This window comes from Mesocricetus auratus, unplaced genomic scaffold (assembly GCF_017639785.1).
Source record: "Mesocricetus auratus isolate SY011 unplaced genomic scaffold, BCM_Maur_2.0 Super-Scaffold_100676, whole genome shotgun sequence".
Lineage (NCBI taxonomy): Eukaryota > Metazoa > Chordata > Mammalia > Rodentia > Cricetidae > Mesocricetus > Mesocricetus auratus.
This window is the reverse complement of record NW_024429266.1, coordinates 106,233,069-106,250,791: the sequence shown is the minus strand read 5'-3', so window position 1 is coordinate 106,250,791 and position 17,723 is coordinate 106,233,069. Positions and strand designations below refer to the sequence as shown.

The 17,723-nt window shown below is 50.2% G+C and overlaps 1 protein-coding gene across 3 annotated transcripts; it reads right to left on the bottom strand.

Annotated features, from left to right (window-relative positions):
- Positions 1-3,884: 3,884 nt before the first annotated feature.
- On the bottom strand, positions 3,885-15,687 carry Asb10 (ankyrin repeat and SOCS box containing 10). 3 transcript variants are annotated; one of them, XM_040737116.1, is made up of 8 exons: positions 15,641-15,687; positions 13,314-13,593; positions 12,684-12,773; positions 12,291-12,558; positions 9,326-9,845; positions 4,760-4,873; positions 4,311-4,496; positions 3,885-4,203 (listed from the first exon to the last, which is right to left on the bottom strand). In XM_040737116.1, exons 2-7 carry the CDS (start codon positions 13,582-13,584, stop codon positions 4,311-4,313), a joined length of 1,449 nt encoding a protein of 482 aa, XP_040593050.1. In that variant the 5' UTR covers positions 13,585-13,593; positions 15,641-15,687; the 3' UTR covers positions 3,885-4,203. The 3 variants fall into 3 exon arrangements, with proteins under 3 accessions (XP_040593050.1, XP_021079360.1, XP_005087295.1); XM_021223701.2 differs by lacking the exons at positions 12,684-12,773; positions 15,641-15,687 and having other exon boundaries at positions 13,314-13,775; XM_005087238.4 differs by lacking the exons at positions 13,314-13,593; positions 15,641-15,687 and having other exon boundaries at positions 12,684-13,295.
- Between the last annotated feature and the right edge of the window lie 2,036 nt (positions 15,688-17,723).

Sequence of the window (17,723 nt, the reverse complement as noted above, 5' to 3'; positions counted from 1 at the left end):
CCTACTCAGAAGTGATGAGCTCAGTGACACCTGGGGGCTTTGTATTGACCTGGCATGTGTGCCAGATACTGAGCACTGTAACCCATTTATATCTTCAATCAGTCCCTTGCCCTGCTGGGGTCATGAAGAGTAGCTGCTCTGGTCTTTGATGTTTAGTAGCTAGTATCCCATGCTTAGGGGTGACTGCTGCAGCCCACGCTCTATCCCTGCCCTTGCATTCAGGGTATAACTGAGACCGCACAGTAAATGGGGAAGCATTGCTAGAGATAAAAAAGAAACAAACAAACAAACAAAGTTGGAAGCAAGTTCCAGCCCTCCCTAAGCCACATGGCCAAGGCACCTCCAACTTAACTTCTCTGTTTGAAAGAGGGAGCAAATCATCTACTCTGACTGCTTAAACAGCAAGGATTGCATGGGTACGAGGCAGAATGAGTTCTTCCTGCAGGGAACAAAGGAAGAGCATACCTGCCCAAGAGAGAAGGACTCACTCACCTTCCAGTCTGTAGACAGCACGTAGGATCCAGGAGAGATGCTGTTGCTATCAAACCATCAAATTTGAACAAAGCTGGCTCTTTACCAGCAGAAATGGGGACCTTGCTACTGAACCCCTGAACTAGTGTCTGGTCTTTCCTAAAATGGAACCATGGAGCTAGAGAGATGGGTCAGGCCTTAAAGATGGGTCAGGCTGCTCATTCAGAGGACATGGGTTCTGTTCCCAGCACCCACACGGCAGCTCTCAACCTTCAGTAACTTCATTATCAGGGAATCTGACCACCTCTTCTGACCTCCCTGGACACTAGGCATGCATGTGGATCACATATGTATATGTATTCAAAACACTCATATACACAGAAATAAAATTTAAAATGGAGCTGTGCATGTACTGTTAGTTGGCCTGCTCTCACCGTACACAGCTTTGGGAACTGTTCCTGAACAGGAATTAGTTTTTTTGCTTGTTTTCCTTTCTTTGTTGGAAATATGGTCCCAGATATGATTATGTACTTATTTGGTTTTTAAAAACAGGGCATGTGGGCAGGTGGAGGGTTGGCACACAACTTTAATCTCGTAGGCAGAGGCAGGAGGATCTCTGTAAGTTTGAGGCCAGCCTGGTCTACAAAGTAAGTTCCATGACAGCCAGGGCTTCACGGTGAAACCCTGTCTCAAAACAAAGCAAAACAAAAACCAGCAAAATAAAAGCAAAACAGGGCTTACGTGGCCTGGCTGACCTAATTCTTGCTATATAGACCAGACTGGACTCAAACTCACAGAGATCCCACCTGCAGGTATGCTTCTTTACAAGTGGATAAATAATTTGCTATGCCCTCTCTGCTTGGTCTATGTCAGGTCTCATCTTCTGGCCTCTCATTCATGTCGGTGTATCTCTGACTCACTCAGGCGGGAGCGAGAGCTTCCCACTGTGGGCCACGTCGATTTCTGTCCGCGAGTACCCTCTGGTGGCACTAGGACGCAACTACAGTCATCGCGAGGGAGGTGCGGAGTACCACAGCGCCCCCTGGCGTTAGTCAAGAGAGGCGCCGAGGGCAAAGGGACTAGAGCCAGGCAAGAGGTTCAAGCTTCAGAGCGCGTCTTACTCCACAATGAGTGCGGGATTGGGGTGGGAATTGTACACGAGTATCTTGAACTCTCGTGTGCATGCATGAAGGTTTGTGCATCTTTATTGTGTCAGGGCTCTCGAATTCTGTGTATCTGTTATGTTGAATGTGTGGTTTGTGTGAGCCCACCCGTTCACAGGCGGATAGGTTGGTGGTAGGGAGGTCCGCGCCTCCAGTGCAGGGCGGAGTCCTCACGGAGGCGTGAAATTGGTTTGGAGCAAACACATTATGGAAAGCAATTACCAGGGAGAGGTTCTGGGCCCGCGGGACCATCAGCCAGGAGGCTGGGGAGGAAGCTCCTGGCTTGCAAGTGTCTGGATGTCTAACCCAGAAAGGGCCTTCCTTAACACTGCTCTTCATTAAGGGACAAGGCATGAGGCCAGGCACAGCCTCTTCAAACCAAGCACTCCACACCCCCTTTCTTGTCGCCCCTTCTCAGCTCCGTGAAAAGAAGCCCCACACCCTGTACTTGGCATGCCCAGCAGAAGAACCTCTGGTGCTCCAGCCTCTTCGTGGGGCCTTCCTTCTCAATCATTCTCGGCCCCACACCTTGCTCTTGGCATTTTAGTTCACATGTGTCCCGTGAGGGTGGTTTGATGATATTGATAACTCTGAGGGCGGGGCCATGTCTCAGAGCCTGTGTTTACCACCTTAACCCCAGCCGTGTGTGGAAGGGATCAAACAGAACCCGGAAACAGGATGCAGAGTCAGTTGCCCCTGGGCAACAAGGTCCTCTTGAAATCATGTACTTCAAATTCATTGGTCCATTAGATGTCTTTGAGACGTCTAACAGGTAAATCTGGCTAACACAGACCTTTCTACTTCCCTCGCCTTGGTAATTAGTATCACCACCCACCTAGTTGTTTAAGCCACAACAAAACAAAACGGTGAGGCACTCTGGGTGAGTCCCACACATCCTCAACAGCAAGCACTACCCATCCCCCCAAGGACTTCCAAAGCTACTCCTCCGGCTCACCCCAGGATGACTGCTGTAGCCTCCAGTTGGCCTTCTGGATTCTCTAAGCTTCCCCCACTCAAACCAGCTGCTTACAGCTGGGCAGCTTGAGGGACACTGGCCCGGTGGTTATTCCCATTCCCCCACATTCTACTTACATGCTGGCTCCCCCCCCCAGATGCCCCCCCCCCCCGTCATTCTGATCGCTGGTTAAATGCCGACCTCCTCAAAGAGTAGGTTTCCCTGTCACTGAATCCAAAATAACTTCCTGTCGCCGTCACAGTGTTAGCATCGTTTCTACACTTAGTACTGTGTGCAACTTTCTCTTGTTTGTCTAGTGTTTTCAGCAGAGTAGTGGGGACAGAAGGCTAGCCCCGGTGTCCCCTGCAGCCTTGTGCCTGCCCAGCCTAGAACACAGGAGGCACAGCAGTTATGAGCAAACAAATGAACTCGGGACATTCTTTAGGATCCCTCATCTCCGGGATGACACAGGGTCTCCCAGAGAAGTCCCTGCAGGTCCTTTACCTTCTGTAGCCGGTTCCCTGTCAACACTTGGAAATCATCTTCCGGTCCCAACCTTTATCCTTGCAAAACACAAGCCTGCAGGGGACCAGCCGGCCAGGCATTTCCTCGGCCGAGGGTGCCCTGGACCCTCTTGATCACAGCAGATGCCACTCATCAGTCTTCCAGTCACGTGCTCACATCTGAAATCCAGGCTGGTGGGGAGGCCAGTCCACCCACCTCCAGTCCACTGGCCTCTACAGCCTTCCGGGCCCCTCCTCCAGGTCCCTCCCCACACAGTCTGGCTACCTGGAGCTGGCTGGAAAAGTGCTCTCAAGCCTGGGAATTCTGTCCAGTGGCCCTTGACATCAGGAACCACAGCACACTTACTTGACGCTCTGCAGCTGGGTTGCCCCGGCCGCTGCTGGCTGCCGCAGCTCCAGTTTGTAGGGTCCTGGTACTGCAGTGTGAGCAGTGGCATGGAGGGTCTATTGTTTTACAGAAGAAGAAGAAGCTTGCATCTAGGGGAGGAGGGTTTTTTTGTTCCACAACAAGCTAATGACACTTGAGAGTAGAACCCAACCTTGGTGACAACTCCACACTCTTGCTACCACAAAGCTATGTTTAAAGAATCTGATTAATGCTGGTGGCACACACCTTTAATCCCAGCACTCCAGAGGCAGAGGCGTGCAGATTTCTGTGAGTTCAAGGCCAGCATGGTCTAGAAAGTGAGTTCCAGGACAGCCAGAGTTACATAGAAAAACTCTTGTCTCAAAAAAAAAGGCAGATTAAAGGTGCTGAAGGGAGTCAGGCAGTGGTGGTGCATGCCTTTAATCCCAGCACTCTGGAGGCAAAGGCAGGCAGAATTTTGTGAGTTCGAGACCAGCCTGGTCCCCCTCCTGCCTCTACTTCCCAAGGGCTAAGATAACATCTGCACCATTATTCTGGAGATAGATTCCCAGTGCACACACAGGTTTGCATCAGTATCAGCTGGATGCTCATCTGTTTTCCTCTATCAACTGTGGATCCAGGCATCCGTTCCGGACTTGAAGATGGACCTGGTGCTGGCAGGATGACCTTACTTGAGTCAGGTGCCCCTTGTGGAGTCTGATTCGTTCCCACACCACTGCACACCTGAAGGAGACACACGGAATCAAAGAACTCCAGTGGCCCTGGAAGCAGCTGCTTCAGGCCAGAGCCATCCTCCAGCTCGTTTGCTGTCCCCAGAAGTCAGGGCTCACCTAGTAAAGCACGTCCTCGAACTCCAGCTGCAGGTAACGGAGCAGGCTGGATGGCAGGGGAAGCCGCGGCAGTGCCTGGGGCAGACTACCTTCCAGGTGACAGCGGAGTGCACAGCGGCTGAGATGCTGCAGCGACCTGGGCTGCCTCACCAGGGCAAAGAGGGAAGTGTAGAACCCATGGTGCTTCTGGGGACAGGAGGAGAGACTCAGTGAGAACACCCTTGACTAGCCAGCGCCCACTTCTTCTAACAGGGACAGGATGGCGACCACTGGGAGCATCTCCCAAGGACCCCATAAAAACCCTCAGAAATGACTCCAGAAGGCATATTTTTCTAGGACATGTGTGGGCTGCTGGGTAATTTCTATGGAAGACTGACAAGGCTGCCCCTTAGGGAATGGTGTCTCTCAGGGTCAAGCTGGGTAACGTGTTCTGGGTCCTGGACACTGACCTGCACAATTTCAGGTGGTACCAATCTCCTGGACTCCTCAGGAAGCTGTACCACACAGTAAGTGTTCATCAGGACCTCGATGGTCCTGGGGGACACGCACCAGCGCTCTAGCACCTGCAAGAAAGAGATTCATCAGGGAATTCTATCAGGCCACGAAGATGATTCCATGACAGTTGTAGAGTCAACTTTCTCCCCCAAACACACTCAAGCTCTAACATCTGATCTGTATGTGATCTCAATTGAAAATGAGGTCTTATTTACTTGATTCTATTTTTATTTGCTTATTTAACTTGAAAGGTTTTTATATTTGCACATTTATGCACATGAATGTTTTGGCTGTATGTATTTCTGTGCATCACATGTGTGCACTGCCTGTGGAGGCCAGAAGAGAGCATTTGATCCCCTGAAACCTGAATTAGAGGTGGTTGTGAGCTGTCATGTGGATGCTGGGACTCAAACCCAGGTCCTTTAAATGATCAGCAAGTGTTTTTAACTGCCGAGCTGCCTTTCCAGACCCTTTTTATTTGCTCATTGAGACAGGGTCTTGCTATATAGCCATGGCTCACCTCAAACTTGTTATGTATACAGGCTGACCTCAAATTCACAGAGATCAACCTGCCTTTGCTTCCCAAGTGCTGGGCTTAAAGATGTGTGCCTCGTGCTTGGCAAACTTTTATTATTTATTTATTTATTCACTATTTATTATTTGTCTTATATGTCTGTGAGTGTGTGCTAGTTTGTGGGTGTAGGGAGAGATCACGTACCTACATCTGACCACACCCCCTTGGGTCGTGGTCACGGGTACGTGGGAGGATTCAGGAGATAAGACATGGCAGAAGAGGGGGCGCTCTCTCTCTGAGATCCTGGCCTTGGTTCGGAGACCATACAGCACTGCTCCAACTTTTCGTTTAGACCTCTTTCCCCAATTTTAGTTACGTGGATCTGTCCCAGCTTCATGTGGGTGCCTGCAGAGGCTGAAGAAAGGGTCAGATCCCATGGAACTGAAGTTACAGGCTGTTGTAAGCCACACAGTATGGCACTTGGTTGGAGCAGCGCCAGAAAATCAGCAACTGTTTCTCGTGTTCGCATGGCTTGTGCCAGATTCTTTTCCTATCCGTTTGCAGGCATTGACCCCCGATCCTCACTCCTACAAGATACGGACTGGACTGTCATTGTCCCCAAATTATAAGTGAGGGAAATTGAGGCATGAAGAAGTTACAGATCCATCTGGGTGGTGGTGACACATGCCTTTAATCCCAGCACTCGGGAGGCAGAGGCAGGCAGATCTCTGTGAGTTCAAGGCCAGCCTGGTCTATCTACAGAGTGAGTTCCAAGACAGGCTCCAAAGCCACACAGAGAAATCCTACTCAAAACAAAAACAAACAAACAAACAAAAAGTTAACGAAGCTTAGCTGGATTGCAGTGTCAGCAGGCATGCCTGGCACGGTGGCTCTCGGCTACCAACTACTACATTGCCCTGTTCTCCCACTCGCCTCTCCCGGGCTCTGCCCTGGATTTTTCTGCAGGAGAAAAAGTAGCCCTTGGCCTGGCCATGGGCTCCTGATCAGATGAAGACGAGTGGTAGAGGGCTCGCCTTGCGTGCACCAAGTCTTTGACTCGGTTGTAAGTGCCATATAAACTTGGCGTGGGGTGCAGGCTAGTCGTCCTTGCACTGAGGAGGCAGAGGCAGAAGGATTAGAAGGTCAAGGTCATTTTGGCTACACAGAGAGTTTGAAGCCTGTTTGGGCTACGGAGACCCTTTTCATAGAAACAAAAGTCTTAACTGGAGAGATGCCTCCGCGGTTAACAGCACTTGCTGCTCTTGAAGAGGACACATGCAGCATTTACATGGCATCTCACAACCACTGTAACTACAGTTCCAAGGAATCCAACATCCTCCTCTGGCTTCTGTGGACACCAGGCATATATGTGGTACACAGACAAACATGCAGGCAAAATACTCATACACATAAGAATGTTTTAAGTTAAAAAAAATCAGACATGGCGGCACACGCCTTTAATCCCAGCACTCAGAGGTATTGAGACTTCATTCGCTATCTCCCTGGGGAGTATTTCCACACATATCCTGTACCTACACCACTGGTTCACCGGGACCCTGGAAACTGCTGCTTCTCGGAAGAGCGCCAGTGAGCAGTGGAGACAGGTGGAAGGATCTTGTTCAGGCACAGGGGACCCTGGAGACAGCATTGTATTGGCCCAGGGCCTCCATTCCCTGTCCCAGCTCTGGGCAGTGCTTATCACAGACATCTCAGCCTAGCCTGCCCGGACTTCACACTGCTGTTTCCTCCCTCTCTCCAAGGAGTCCCTGTGCCAAGTCCCGCCTCCAGGAAGCCCAGGCAGTCCTCCAGCCCTCACTGAGGCTGTGCCAGCGAGTCTAGCCCTCTCCCTTGCCTCAGCACTCTGTGTATTGGTGCGATTCCTGCCTGCTTAGAAAGAGCGTCCTCATGCATCCACCGCATCCCAGAACACCAGCTAACTCACCCTGAGCACCGTGCGTGGGCCACACCCTCTTCTAAGGTAACACCTGTGAACCATATTTCCTACATTAACTCTAGGATGTAGGGAACACCCCCCCCCCCGCCCAAACACACACTTTTATTTTTCAAAAGATGAGGAAACAGCCACAGGAAGAGGGCACAACTTGCACACAGTGTGCCCGGTATCGGAGCCTGCTCTTTTCACGTTCACCAGGCTTGAAGGACGTTGGCGGCTGAGCAACCCAGTGTGCACTGTTTGGTAGCTGCTGGCCCTCTCTGTGCTATGACAACTTTCCACCCCCTTCAGCTGAGGTGATGCCATGATAGGAGCTTGGGAGCCAAAGACTTGCATACAGCCACACAAACAAGTGCCAAAGTCAGAGCCCGTTCAGGTCTCCAGCATCAAGCCCAAGGCATCAGTCTTCTGGAGAAATGCTGAGGCTGGCAAGCCACAGAGATAGTCACAGAGGCATCCCCGCTGGGAGGGATGGCACTCTAGCCAAGGCTAGAGGGGCTGTAGATTGTGAGAAAGGGACAAACGGTGTCCTTTACTCTACAGTCACCCTTTTGCCTGAGACAGCTGAGGGCTGGAGCGGTCTGGTAAGGGCAGGTGAAGGGGCAGAGGCAGGGGTCTGGGAATGTCTGTCTGCTGCTGTACCAGGTCCTTCCTGCCCGCCTGGCGGGGAAATCATTAGCTGTCAGAACCACAGTCAGATTATAGGGAATTGCTCGTCTCCTAATTATCTGGTGTTAATAGGAGATTAATTAGTGTTAATTGTTGATTTTCTTGTATTTTCCCAAAGGGGAGACCAATCTGCCGAACTCTCGGGCTGTTTAATTATTTGGTCTTGCTTAGGAATCCAGACAGATGCTGCTAGGTCTGTGAGCAAAGGGGAGAGGCAGGGACAACAGGAATGACTCAGGGGAGGAGGGCTGGGCTAGTGGGGACCTGCCCATAGCTGGCACCCTCCTAGACGGCCAATTTAGCTTTGACATATGCCCTTTGAGAATAACTGTCTCCACTCCAGGCCTAGCAGCCTCTATGTTGCAACGTAGCTCAACGTGACATGGGACCAAGCCCCTTCCCAGGGCACCTTAACCCGGAATCTCAAGTAGAACTCACTTCAGGACGCTGAGAAGAGACAAAACTGGGAGGTGACGGAGGGTAGTGGCAGCTAGCTGGCAGGGGTGGGGTGTGCTAACTTTCAGAGAGCAGGGTTGTGTTCCTTTGCAGATGCTCAGAGCAGATTCAAGTTCTGTCCTCAGGGAGACTAGCCCAGGCCCAGGGCACATTTTGCTCAGCTGATCCAGCTGCTACCTCAGAGCTCTCCAAACTCTGTCTTCCTCGACTCAGGCCCGAGCAAAGCCCATCCCCAAATCTCCGTGGCTCCCCTCATTGATCCTGGCTCTTCTGTCCCTTCCTGTCTTCTGTGACTGTTCCACTGCCCTCAGTTCACCTTCAAGTACACACACACACACACCACACACACTCACACACCACACACACTCACACACCACACACACACCACACACATACACACTCACACACCACACGCACTCACACACACTCACTCACACTCACACACCACACACACTCACACACCACACACATACACACTCACACACTCACACACCACACACACTCACACACACTCACTCACACACCACACACACCACACACATACACACTCACACACCACACATACTCACACACCACACACACTCACTCACATACACACCACACACACTTACACACCACACACATACACACTCACACACTCACACACCACACACATGCACACACACTCACACACTCACACTCACACACCACACACATGCACACACACTCACACACTCACACACCACACACACACACACACACACCATTGCTGTTGCTGCTTGTACTCCTTATACTTAGGTCTTACTTATTGTTGAATGAAAGAAGAAACTAATCTATCTGCTCAAGTGCTCCAAGTTGCTTTGAGAAGCAAACAGGACACAGGGCTAGCTCTCCTGGTCCCCACACCACAATGACCTTCTCCCTGCTTTCAGCCCCATGCCCCTGTACCTTGGGGAGTGCCCCTGGCCAGACTCGGACAGCACCATGGTTGAGTAGAGCTCGCACCGTGTGCTCGGGGCTGTGGGCCAGGGCTGTAGCTGGACCTTGCAGAGCACAGTGCAGAGGTGTATGTCCCCCATAGTCCATGGCATTAGCACTGACACCGCAGGACAGGAGCAGCTCCACGACAGCCGAATGGCCGTGGCGGCAGGCCAGGTGCAGGGGCCGCTGCTTGTCCTGGTTAGCAGCATCAGCATCTGCCCCAACTGAGAGCAGCAAGCTGCACAGTTGGAAACAGCGGGTGGTGGTGGCCTCAGCATCCCTGGGGGATTGACAGCGGGCATCACAGGCAGCCAGCAGTGGCGTCCAACCTTCCGCATTGCGGGCATCAGGACATGCACCCCATCTTAGAAGCAGGTCTGCTAGTTCAACATGGCCAAGCCGGGCAGCTACGTGCAAAGGAGTCTCTTCTTCATCCTCAGACCGACCATCCACGTGGGCCCCAAACTTCAGGAGCAACTCCACACACCTAATCAGGGAGAGATAGCAGGCAAGGAAAGTGGCAACAAGGCTACATTTCTGCTGGTCTGAGCACAGCAAATACACTGGGGACTATGGGGATCTCATGGCTCTGCACCCTCCTTCCATCCAGGCTTCCCCAGAAATAGGAGCAGACACAGCAGTGGTCCGGACCCTCTGTGCTCTCCAGCTCCTGAGCTCAGATGATCTCTTGTCTGTGCCTCCAAGTTTTGGGATTACAGGCACCAGCCATTGCAGCCCATGGTGTGTGTGTGTGTGTGCCTGTGTGTGTGTGCCTGTGCGTGCGTGCCTGTGTGTGTGTGTGTGTGTGTGTGTGTGCGTGTGTGTGTGTATGTATACATGCACTCAAAGGCATTAGGCCCCCTGAAGCTAGAGTTATTGGCAGTTGTGAGCTGCTTGATATGGGTGCTGGGAATCTAACTCTGGTCTCTGCAAAAACAGTACGTGCTCTTAACTGCTGAGCCATCTCTTCAGCCCCAGCATAGTGGCCTTAAAACCAAACCCTCAGGGACTGGAGAGATAGCTTAGCAATCAGGAACACTGGCTGCTCTCCCAGAGGACCCAGGTTCAATTCCCAGCACTCATCCAAACTCCAGCTCTAGGAAATCCTACAGTCTTCTTCTGACCTCCTTAGGCACCAGACACATATGTGGTACTCATACATATATGTAGGCAAAACATACACATAAAATAATCGTTAAAACCCAAACCAAACCCTAATTCTTCCTGTAGGAATGTTCCCCCACATCCTCATGAGAATACAAGTCACAAGAAGTCACCATATGGTTGGAATGTGTTCCTCGGATGGCCCAGCCTCAGTGCCCTGTACTCTATTACTCTCACATCCCAGGGGACACCCAGGCTGCAAGGACTTGGAGACCTTGCCTAGGCTTATGTACCAGTAAGAGATGCAGCTGACGGGACTCAGCAATTAAGAGCGCTGGCTGCTTTTCCAGAAGACACTTGTTTGGTTCCCCACACCCATGTAGTACCACCACACGTGGCATGGAAATTTTTATATTATATGCATCTTACTGCAATTACCTATTTAATTTTTTTTTTTTTGGTTTTTCGAGACAGGGTTTCTTTGTGGCTTTGGAGGCTGTCCTGGAACTCACTCTGTAGACCAGGCTGGCCTCGAACTCACAGAGATCACCTGCCTCTGCCTCCCGAGTGCTGGGATTAAAGGCGTGCGCCACCAACGCCCGGCACCTATTTAATTTTTTGGTAAGGCTTCTAGGTAACTTTAAATTACATCCATGTTCACTTGTTCTCTTTCTCTCAGTCTCTGTTTTTTTGTTTTTTGTTTTGTTTTTGAGACAAGGTTTGACCTGAAACTTGCTATACTGTCCTAAAAGTCCTAAAGCCACTATGTAGCCAAGGATGATCTTGAAATCCAGCTCCTCCTGCCTGCATGTCCTAGAGCTAGTATTATGTGTGTATGCCACTATGCCTTGACTCACTTTAGATTTCTATTGGACTGTGCTGGTATGGACCATTTCTTCTACTGTAATGTGACTAACCCCATGTAACCCTCTGGGGGTGAGTGAGCTTAACAAGGGAACAAGGTCCATAGGAGGCCCAATGCGTGACTTGTCTCTTTCTGCAGGGCATGCAGTCACGGCGGGAACTCATGGGGTTTCCAAGGCCCCTTCTGTTCAGATCCCATGGTGACTACAAAGTAGGGTCTCATCCTCTCAGGGTCCTGAGTCACAGGTCACAATTACTTAGGTCAACACAAACGAACATTTCCCTTGGAAGATGAATCACAGACATAATCGGATGTGCCAGTAAATTTCTTATGAGCTTAACTTGGTTCTTCTGTTGTGCTTGGGATGGGACCCTGGGCTCTGGGAAGCATGAGCAAGCTCTGCACGACTGAGCCTCATGCCAGCCCTTGAACTTCCAGCCCTTTCCCCTCAGTGTGCAGCCAAGGATGGCTGTGAATCCCTAAAACTCCTCTCCCCCTCTCTCATGATGCTGCCATTGCAATCCCACACCACAAAGCCTGGTCCTTAAGCTGTTCTTGAGCCCATAGATGTGAGCCCACCCTGCTGAAACGAGAATCCAGCCTGCCACTGGGACTCACTCAGTCTCTTATAGTCTGTTTAGGCTATAGGACCACAGGTTCCCTGAGGATAGAACCATGCTTCACACAATGCCCAGGACATCAGATGGGCAAGGGAAACATTAAACTTTTACGGCAACGCTATCTTCTTCATTACTAAGCTGGCCAGAGCCCTCAGTGAAGGCCATGAGGCTGGGTCCCTACTCCGGCTCCTCACTCTTTCCCAGGGGAGCAGAAAGAAACATCCCAAGCTGGTGCTGCTACAGCTTAACTGGGACCAATGGATGTCTTGGGAATGAAGGCGTATTGACCCCGCCAGCACATCCTGCCCCCTTGAGAGTGGGTCCAGGATGAGAGGTCACTCACTCAAGGATACCAGGGCCCCAACAGAGATGCAAAGGGCGTTTCCCATCCTGGTCAGGGGTGTTCGGGTCCGCTCCCGCCACCAGCAGCACATGGACGCAGGCGGTGTGACCTGCGGTACAGGCTTCATGCAGGGCAGTGCGGCCCCCGGGGGCACTGTCTGGCTTTGCTCGACGCCTCAAGAGCAACCTGAGAACTTCAGTGTGGCCACGGCTGGCAGCCACGTGCAGCGGAGTGGTCAGCTCCTCTTCATACGTCAGAGACCAGAGTCCTAGGGGGAGAGAGTCACAGGCCTCAGATCCCAGGGATGGCAAAGAGCCACCAGGCAGATGAAGACGACAGAGGTGGAATGAAAGAACCCTCTCCCGCTCAGACCCGTCCATGCCCCACCCATACTCAGAGCACGGATGTTGAAGCGGAAATCTCTCCATCGCTCTGGGTCGCTGGTATCAAAGATCGAGTCTGGAGCCAGGCCAGTGCTGGAGTCTGCGAGGATTTGAGAGACAGAGCCCACGTCCCCAGCCAGCACTGCCTGCCAGAAGGCAAGGGCAGGTCCTGAAGCCGTTCGGGTGATGATAGGTCCCAGGCCAGGCTCAAGGTGCTCCTCAGACCCTCTGTCAGGCTTCTCCACCAGCCTGGCACAGAGGGTGTGTCTGCCACCCTGAGGCTCTTCCTGGCCCCTGCACTCCTCTGGGGACCAGCTCATGAGCACACGAGAAAGGGAGAGGACCAGAGGGGCAAAGGAAGGGGCTGTAGGTGGAGAGATGAAAGGAGGGGAGCACAGGCAGAGGGGGCAGAGGCCCCGTGTCCCTCGCTGGAGCCTGACCTGGCTGCAATGTGCAGCAGGAGCTATTCTGGGATCCACATGACTTCTATCTTGGGCCAAGGTCTAGATTGTTGGGAAAGTTTAGGGTGGGGGAACAGCAGCTAGGGACTTCAGCTTGCCCGCGGTCCTTGGGACCTCTGTTCCTGAGGCAGCCAGCCCAGCTCCCATCTCAGGCCTCCCTACCCCCAGCTGCCCCTCACCCCTCTGGTGGCTGCTCCAGCGAGGCTCAGCTGCCCGGCTCTCCAGCAGCAGGTCAGCAGTGCTGTGTGGGGGGAACAGGTCCTGCAGCCTTGCCAGGTCCCCCGTGTACAGTGCGTTCTGCAGAGCCATGTCACGGCACAGCAGTGGTGATGACCGAGGGGTCCTCCAGGCTGAGTAGGACTGAGCTCTCCAGATCTGGCAGGTAGGGGCAGAGGGGAGGCACCCCAGATGGTGTCTTCTGTGGGGAGGGGAGCTCCTTCCCCCAGGCATGGCTGGTTTCTAGGAGAAGGGAACAAAGGAGCAAGACTTGAGCCACGCTGAATCCCAGCCAGGAAGAGTCCAGTGTGGGAGGAGCAAGAGAGCCCCAAGCCAGCTGTAAATAGCTCTGGGCTCTGAGCCCCTGGTAGAATGTTCCTGCTGCAGAGAGGAGAGAGGGGCAGAGCAGAGTGGTGGGAAGGCAGCCCTGAGCTCCACCCCCATGGCTGAATGGTGTCAAGGTTGATGCTCCAAGCCACTGCATCACAGACAGGAAAAGGTTCCAGAGAAGGAGACTGTGTGCCTAGGGACACACAGGTAACTTGCCCCCAAGCCAGGACTGGGCCTAAGGTTCTTCTTGCCTGGTCGGCTCCAGACGCCTAGTATGTGACTTCAAGGGAGGCTGCTGATCCCTGTTCCTCGAATAAAACCTTCTACTCCTAAACCCTAAGGAACCTGACAGAAATGAGCATCAGAGACTCTCAGGGGTTCTCTGGAAGACAGACTTCTGTCCAGGAAAACAAGGTCAGTCCTCAGGCAGCAACAGAATCACTCCCACATCCATCCCAGCTGCTGACTCCCACTCCCGTGCCCACCGCCCATCTCAAGTTCTGGCCTCCCATCCATGCTTGGTGCCAGCCCCCCATACACATCCCAGGCACCAGCTTCTCCTGCCCATCTCAGGTGCCAGCTTCACTCGCTGGATGACTCCCAGCCATGGCACCTGTACCCCTCCACAATGGTAGTCTTAGCTGGAAGTGACATAGGAAACCATTCAGCCCAGAAAATGGAGACTGCTTTTGTTGAGGAAGGCGGGGAGAAAGCAAAGCAAGTGAAGCTGTTGAGTCTGCCTGCTGTGGGCTCTGGGCTCTCTCCTGGTCTGTCTCACACTGAAGAGGCACTGACTTGACTTTTCTCAGACCTGTGCTGATATATTATTTATGATTAAATAAAGCTTGCCTGAGGGTTCAGAATGCAAAGCAAGCTACAAGCCCCAGATGTCAGGCAGTGGTGATACACATCTTTAATCCCAGCAGCCATACTAGCTAGTCCTAGAGCTAGGCGGTGGTGGCACACACCTTTAATCCCGGGACTCAGAAGACAGGCAGATGGATCTCTGTAAATTCAAGGCCACACTGAGATACATGAAAGTGATCCAGTCCTAAAGAGAAACAGCTCACACAAAGGTGATCTCAGCACTTGGGATCACACGCCTCTAATCCCAGCACTTGAGGTATATAAAATAGGAGCAGATATTTGGTCTGGGGCATTTTGGTCTCTAGCTACATTTGGGCAGTTAGTCTCCAGTCACATTGAGGGCAGGATTGCTTCAGCCTAGGTAGAGGTTAGAGCTACTGGCTTCGCTGCTTTGCCTATCTGACCATCTGACCAGCTTGAACCCCAATATCTGCCACTGGGTTTTTATTTTTCCAGGTCACACAGGTGCTTTGTACAAGGTTGGCATGTCTGCCTTCTGAGAAAGCACTTGTGTCTGCTTTAGCCCTTGCTGACACAGCAGTCCTGGCCTCTTGAGTCTCCCACCCACTAGGAGGAGTCTTTGTAGGAAAGAAGATGTAATAGTTACTTTTCTCCTTGCAGTGACAAAACAAAAACAAAAAGCCACTGTTATGCCAAGTTCATGAGACCCCAAAAAAGGCCACCAAAGAGCAGACTCACTGATTCAAACACATAAGGTTTAATGTCACAAGCCTCTGCAGGGACCCTGTCCAGCAAATCGGCACAGCAACTGCAGGAAAAGGCTGCCTGGCCTCAACTGTAAGGAGTTTTTAAAGGAAAAAAAACTCAAGTAGGGTGGTACATGCCTTACTGTTCAGGATCGGGTAAGAGTAGGTGACCTTTGGATTCACTGACGTGGGGGCTAGGGGTGTTAAGGGAAGCTTTTTCTTTGAGAGGAGCCTTCCAGCCCACCTGGTTCCAGATCGGCATCAGTCCCAAATAAACACACAGGAGGCTATATTAATTATGAAGCTGTTGGCCTTGTTTGTTTCTTACTGGCTACCTCTGCCTTAAGTAATTACCCCATAATTGTTAATCTAAGTATTTCTCTTACCGGAGAATAGTCCTGGGCTTCCTACCCCCATGGCGTTACATCTCGAACTCTCCTGTGTTTCTCCTTCCCAGAATCCTCCTGGACTCCTAGCCCCACCTATCTAGATTCCTATTGGCCAGCAGTAATTTATTGACATATACACAGGACTTCCCCAACATCTCCTCTTTTCTGTTTAAACAAAAAGAAAGGTCTTAACTTTAACATAGTCAAATTGTATATGACAGAACAGTTATCAAGTAAGAACATAGTTACAATATTTTAGCAAGATTTAAAGAAAATATCATCCATCCCATTCTTGTGAGTCCAAAGTTCTATATGTAGCTTATCTTTTATCATAACTAAGGAAAACTATAATTATAACTATCTGTCTTCAACTCCATCAAAGACCACAGAAGGATAATATATAAACACTAGGATTGACAGAGACATCTTACTGTCTGGACAGTCACCCAAAGTTCCTCTGTAACGTTGGGGCATCCATCTTTAGCCCATAGGCCACAATGTGTCTGGAACACTTCTCAGCAAAGCAGGAAATTTCAAACTGTCCATCTGCATTGGCAGTCTGTCAGTCATTTTTCTGTATCCTGTAGAAAGTCTTGAAGCAGGAACCATGTAAGACTGAGTTTAGCAGTCACTTTTCTGTGGGTCCTGCATGTCCAGATTATACAACAACAGTCAGTCTAGGCAAGAGTAGTTTCTTGCCCAAATGGCTAATCTTGCCATGTTGAAAGTAAACTCCATAACAAGTTTCTTCGATGCCCATCTTCCTCTCAGACGTAATTAGTGCTGCCAGCAGCAGACATTTCTCATTGTCAAGAAAAACCCTAAACCATTTTAAATGCCATTTTCTGAAGGTCTTTGAAAGGTTTGAAGACTGTCTATGTCAAATATATTTCTGTATATCTAGAAAACCTAACTTACCTAACTATAAATTCTATTATAAGTAACTATCTATAGTCTGTATTCAATTATGCATTAGGTTTTAAAAGATCAGTATAAGCACAATACTTAATCAAGAGGAGAAATATACATATTACAAAATTGACCTTAAATTTGTATCAATAAATGAAAAACAATACCCGTACCATAATTCCCCTTTTATCCATTAAAAAGAGATTGGCTGTGATCATTAACCAATTATAAACAATCCCATTTAAATGAAAACAAAGATTTATAAACAAGATGGGAATTGGGACATCGCTCATTCCAAACTGCTTCCTGCTGGAAGGGGGCACTGTTCATACCATGGGGATCATGGCAAAACTCAGAAACCTGTATAAGTCCTTATTTTTAGGGTCTGTAAAGCTCCATCATCTTAGCTGTTTCAATTGTTGGAACATCTGATCCACTGCTTCTGGGGGGGGGGGGGTCTTGGTTCATCAAACCACAGAAGCCTGGAAGGAATCCTCAGCTTTTCATTTTCTGTGGAAACATAAACTAAAACTCCTTTTCCAAGTAACGAACGTATCCTTATACTTAAATTTTGAAGTCAAGGCATTTTCAAAAGATAGAAGTTGGATTAATTCAGCAGCATTTACAATCAAGTGTACTTTAGCAGCAGTTCCTTCCTGAGCAATGAAAAAACTGAAAAACACAATAGCGTACAGTATCCAGACTCTTTGTGTATTTTCCATCTTTACGTGGCTTATTTATTTATCTATTATTACTTTATTTATTTTACTTTCATTTATTTTTCTCTAAGACAGGGTTTCTCTTTGGAAATCTGCCTGCCTCTGCCTCTGGAGTAAATCCTACCGGCGTGCGCCACCACAACGCCAGCTTTTGTATTTATATACCACTTTGCCGTTTCATTTTCTCTCTATCTCACGTATATTTTTAAACACACTATAAACCTTTAGAGATTTTCTTCATCCAAGTTGACTTTACTGTAAATCTTTATGTTTTTCTGGCCACGTGTCTTAACTGTAAAACCGCGGCTGTTTTAAACTGCCGGTTTTTCGTCAAGATGGCGGGCATAAGCGTGATTCCAGCTTACCGCCTCAGTCCATGCTGACCTCCAGCAAAAGCTGCCACTTCCAGCTGTACGTATACACCTTTCAATCGTTAGCAGAGTCTCTTTTTT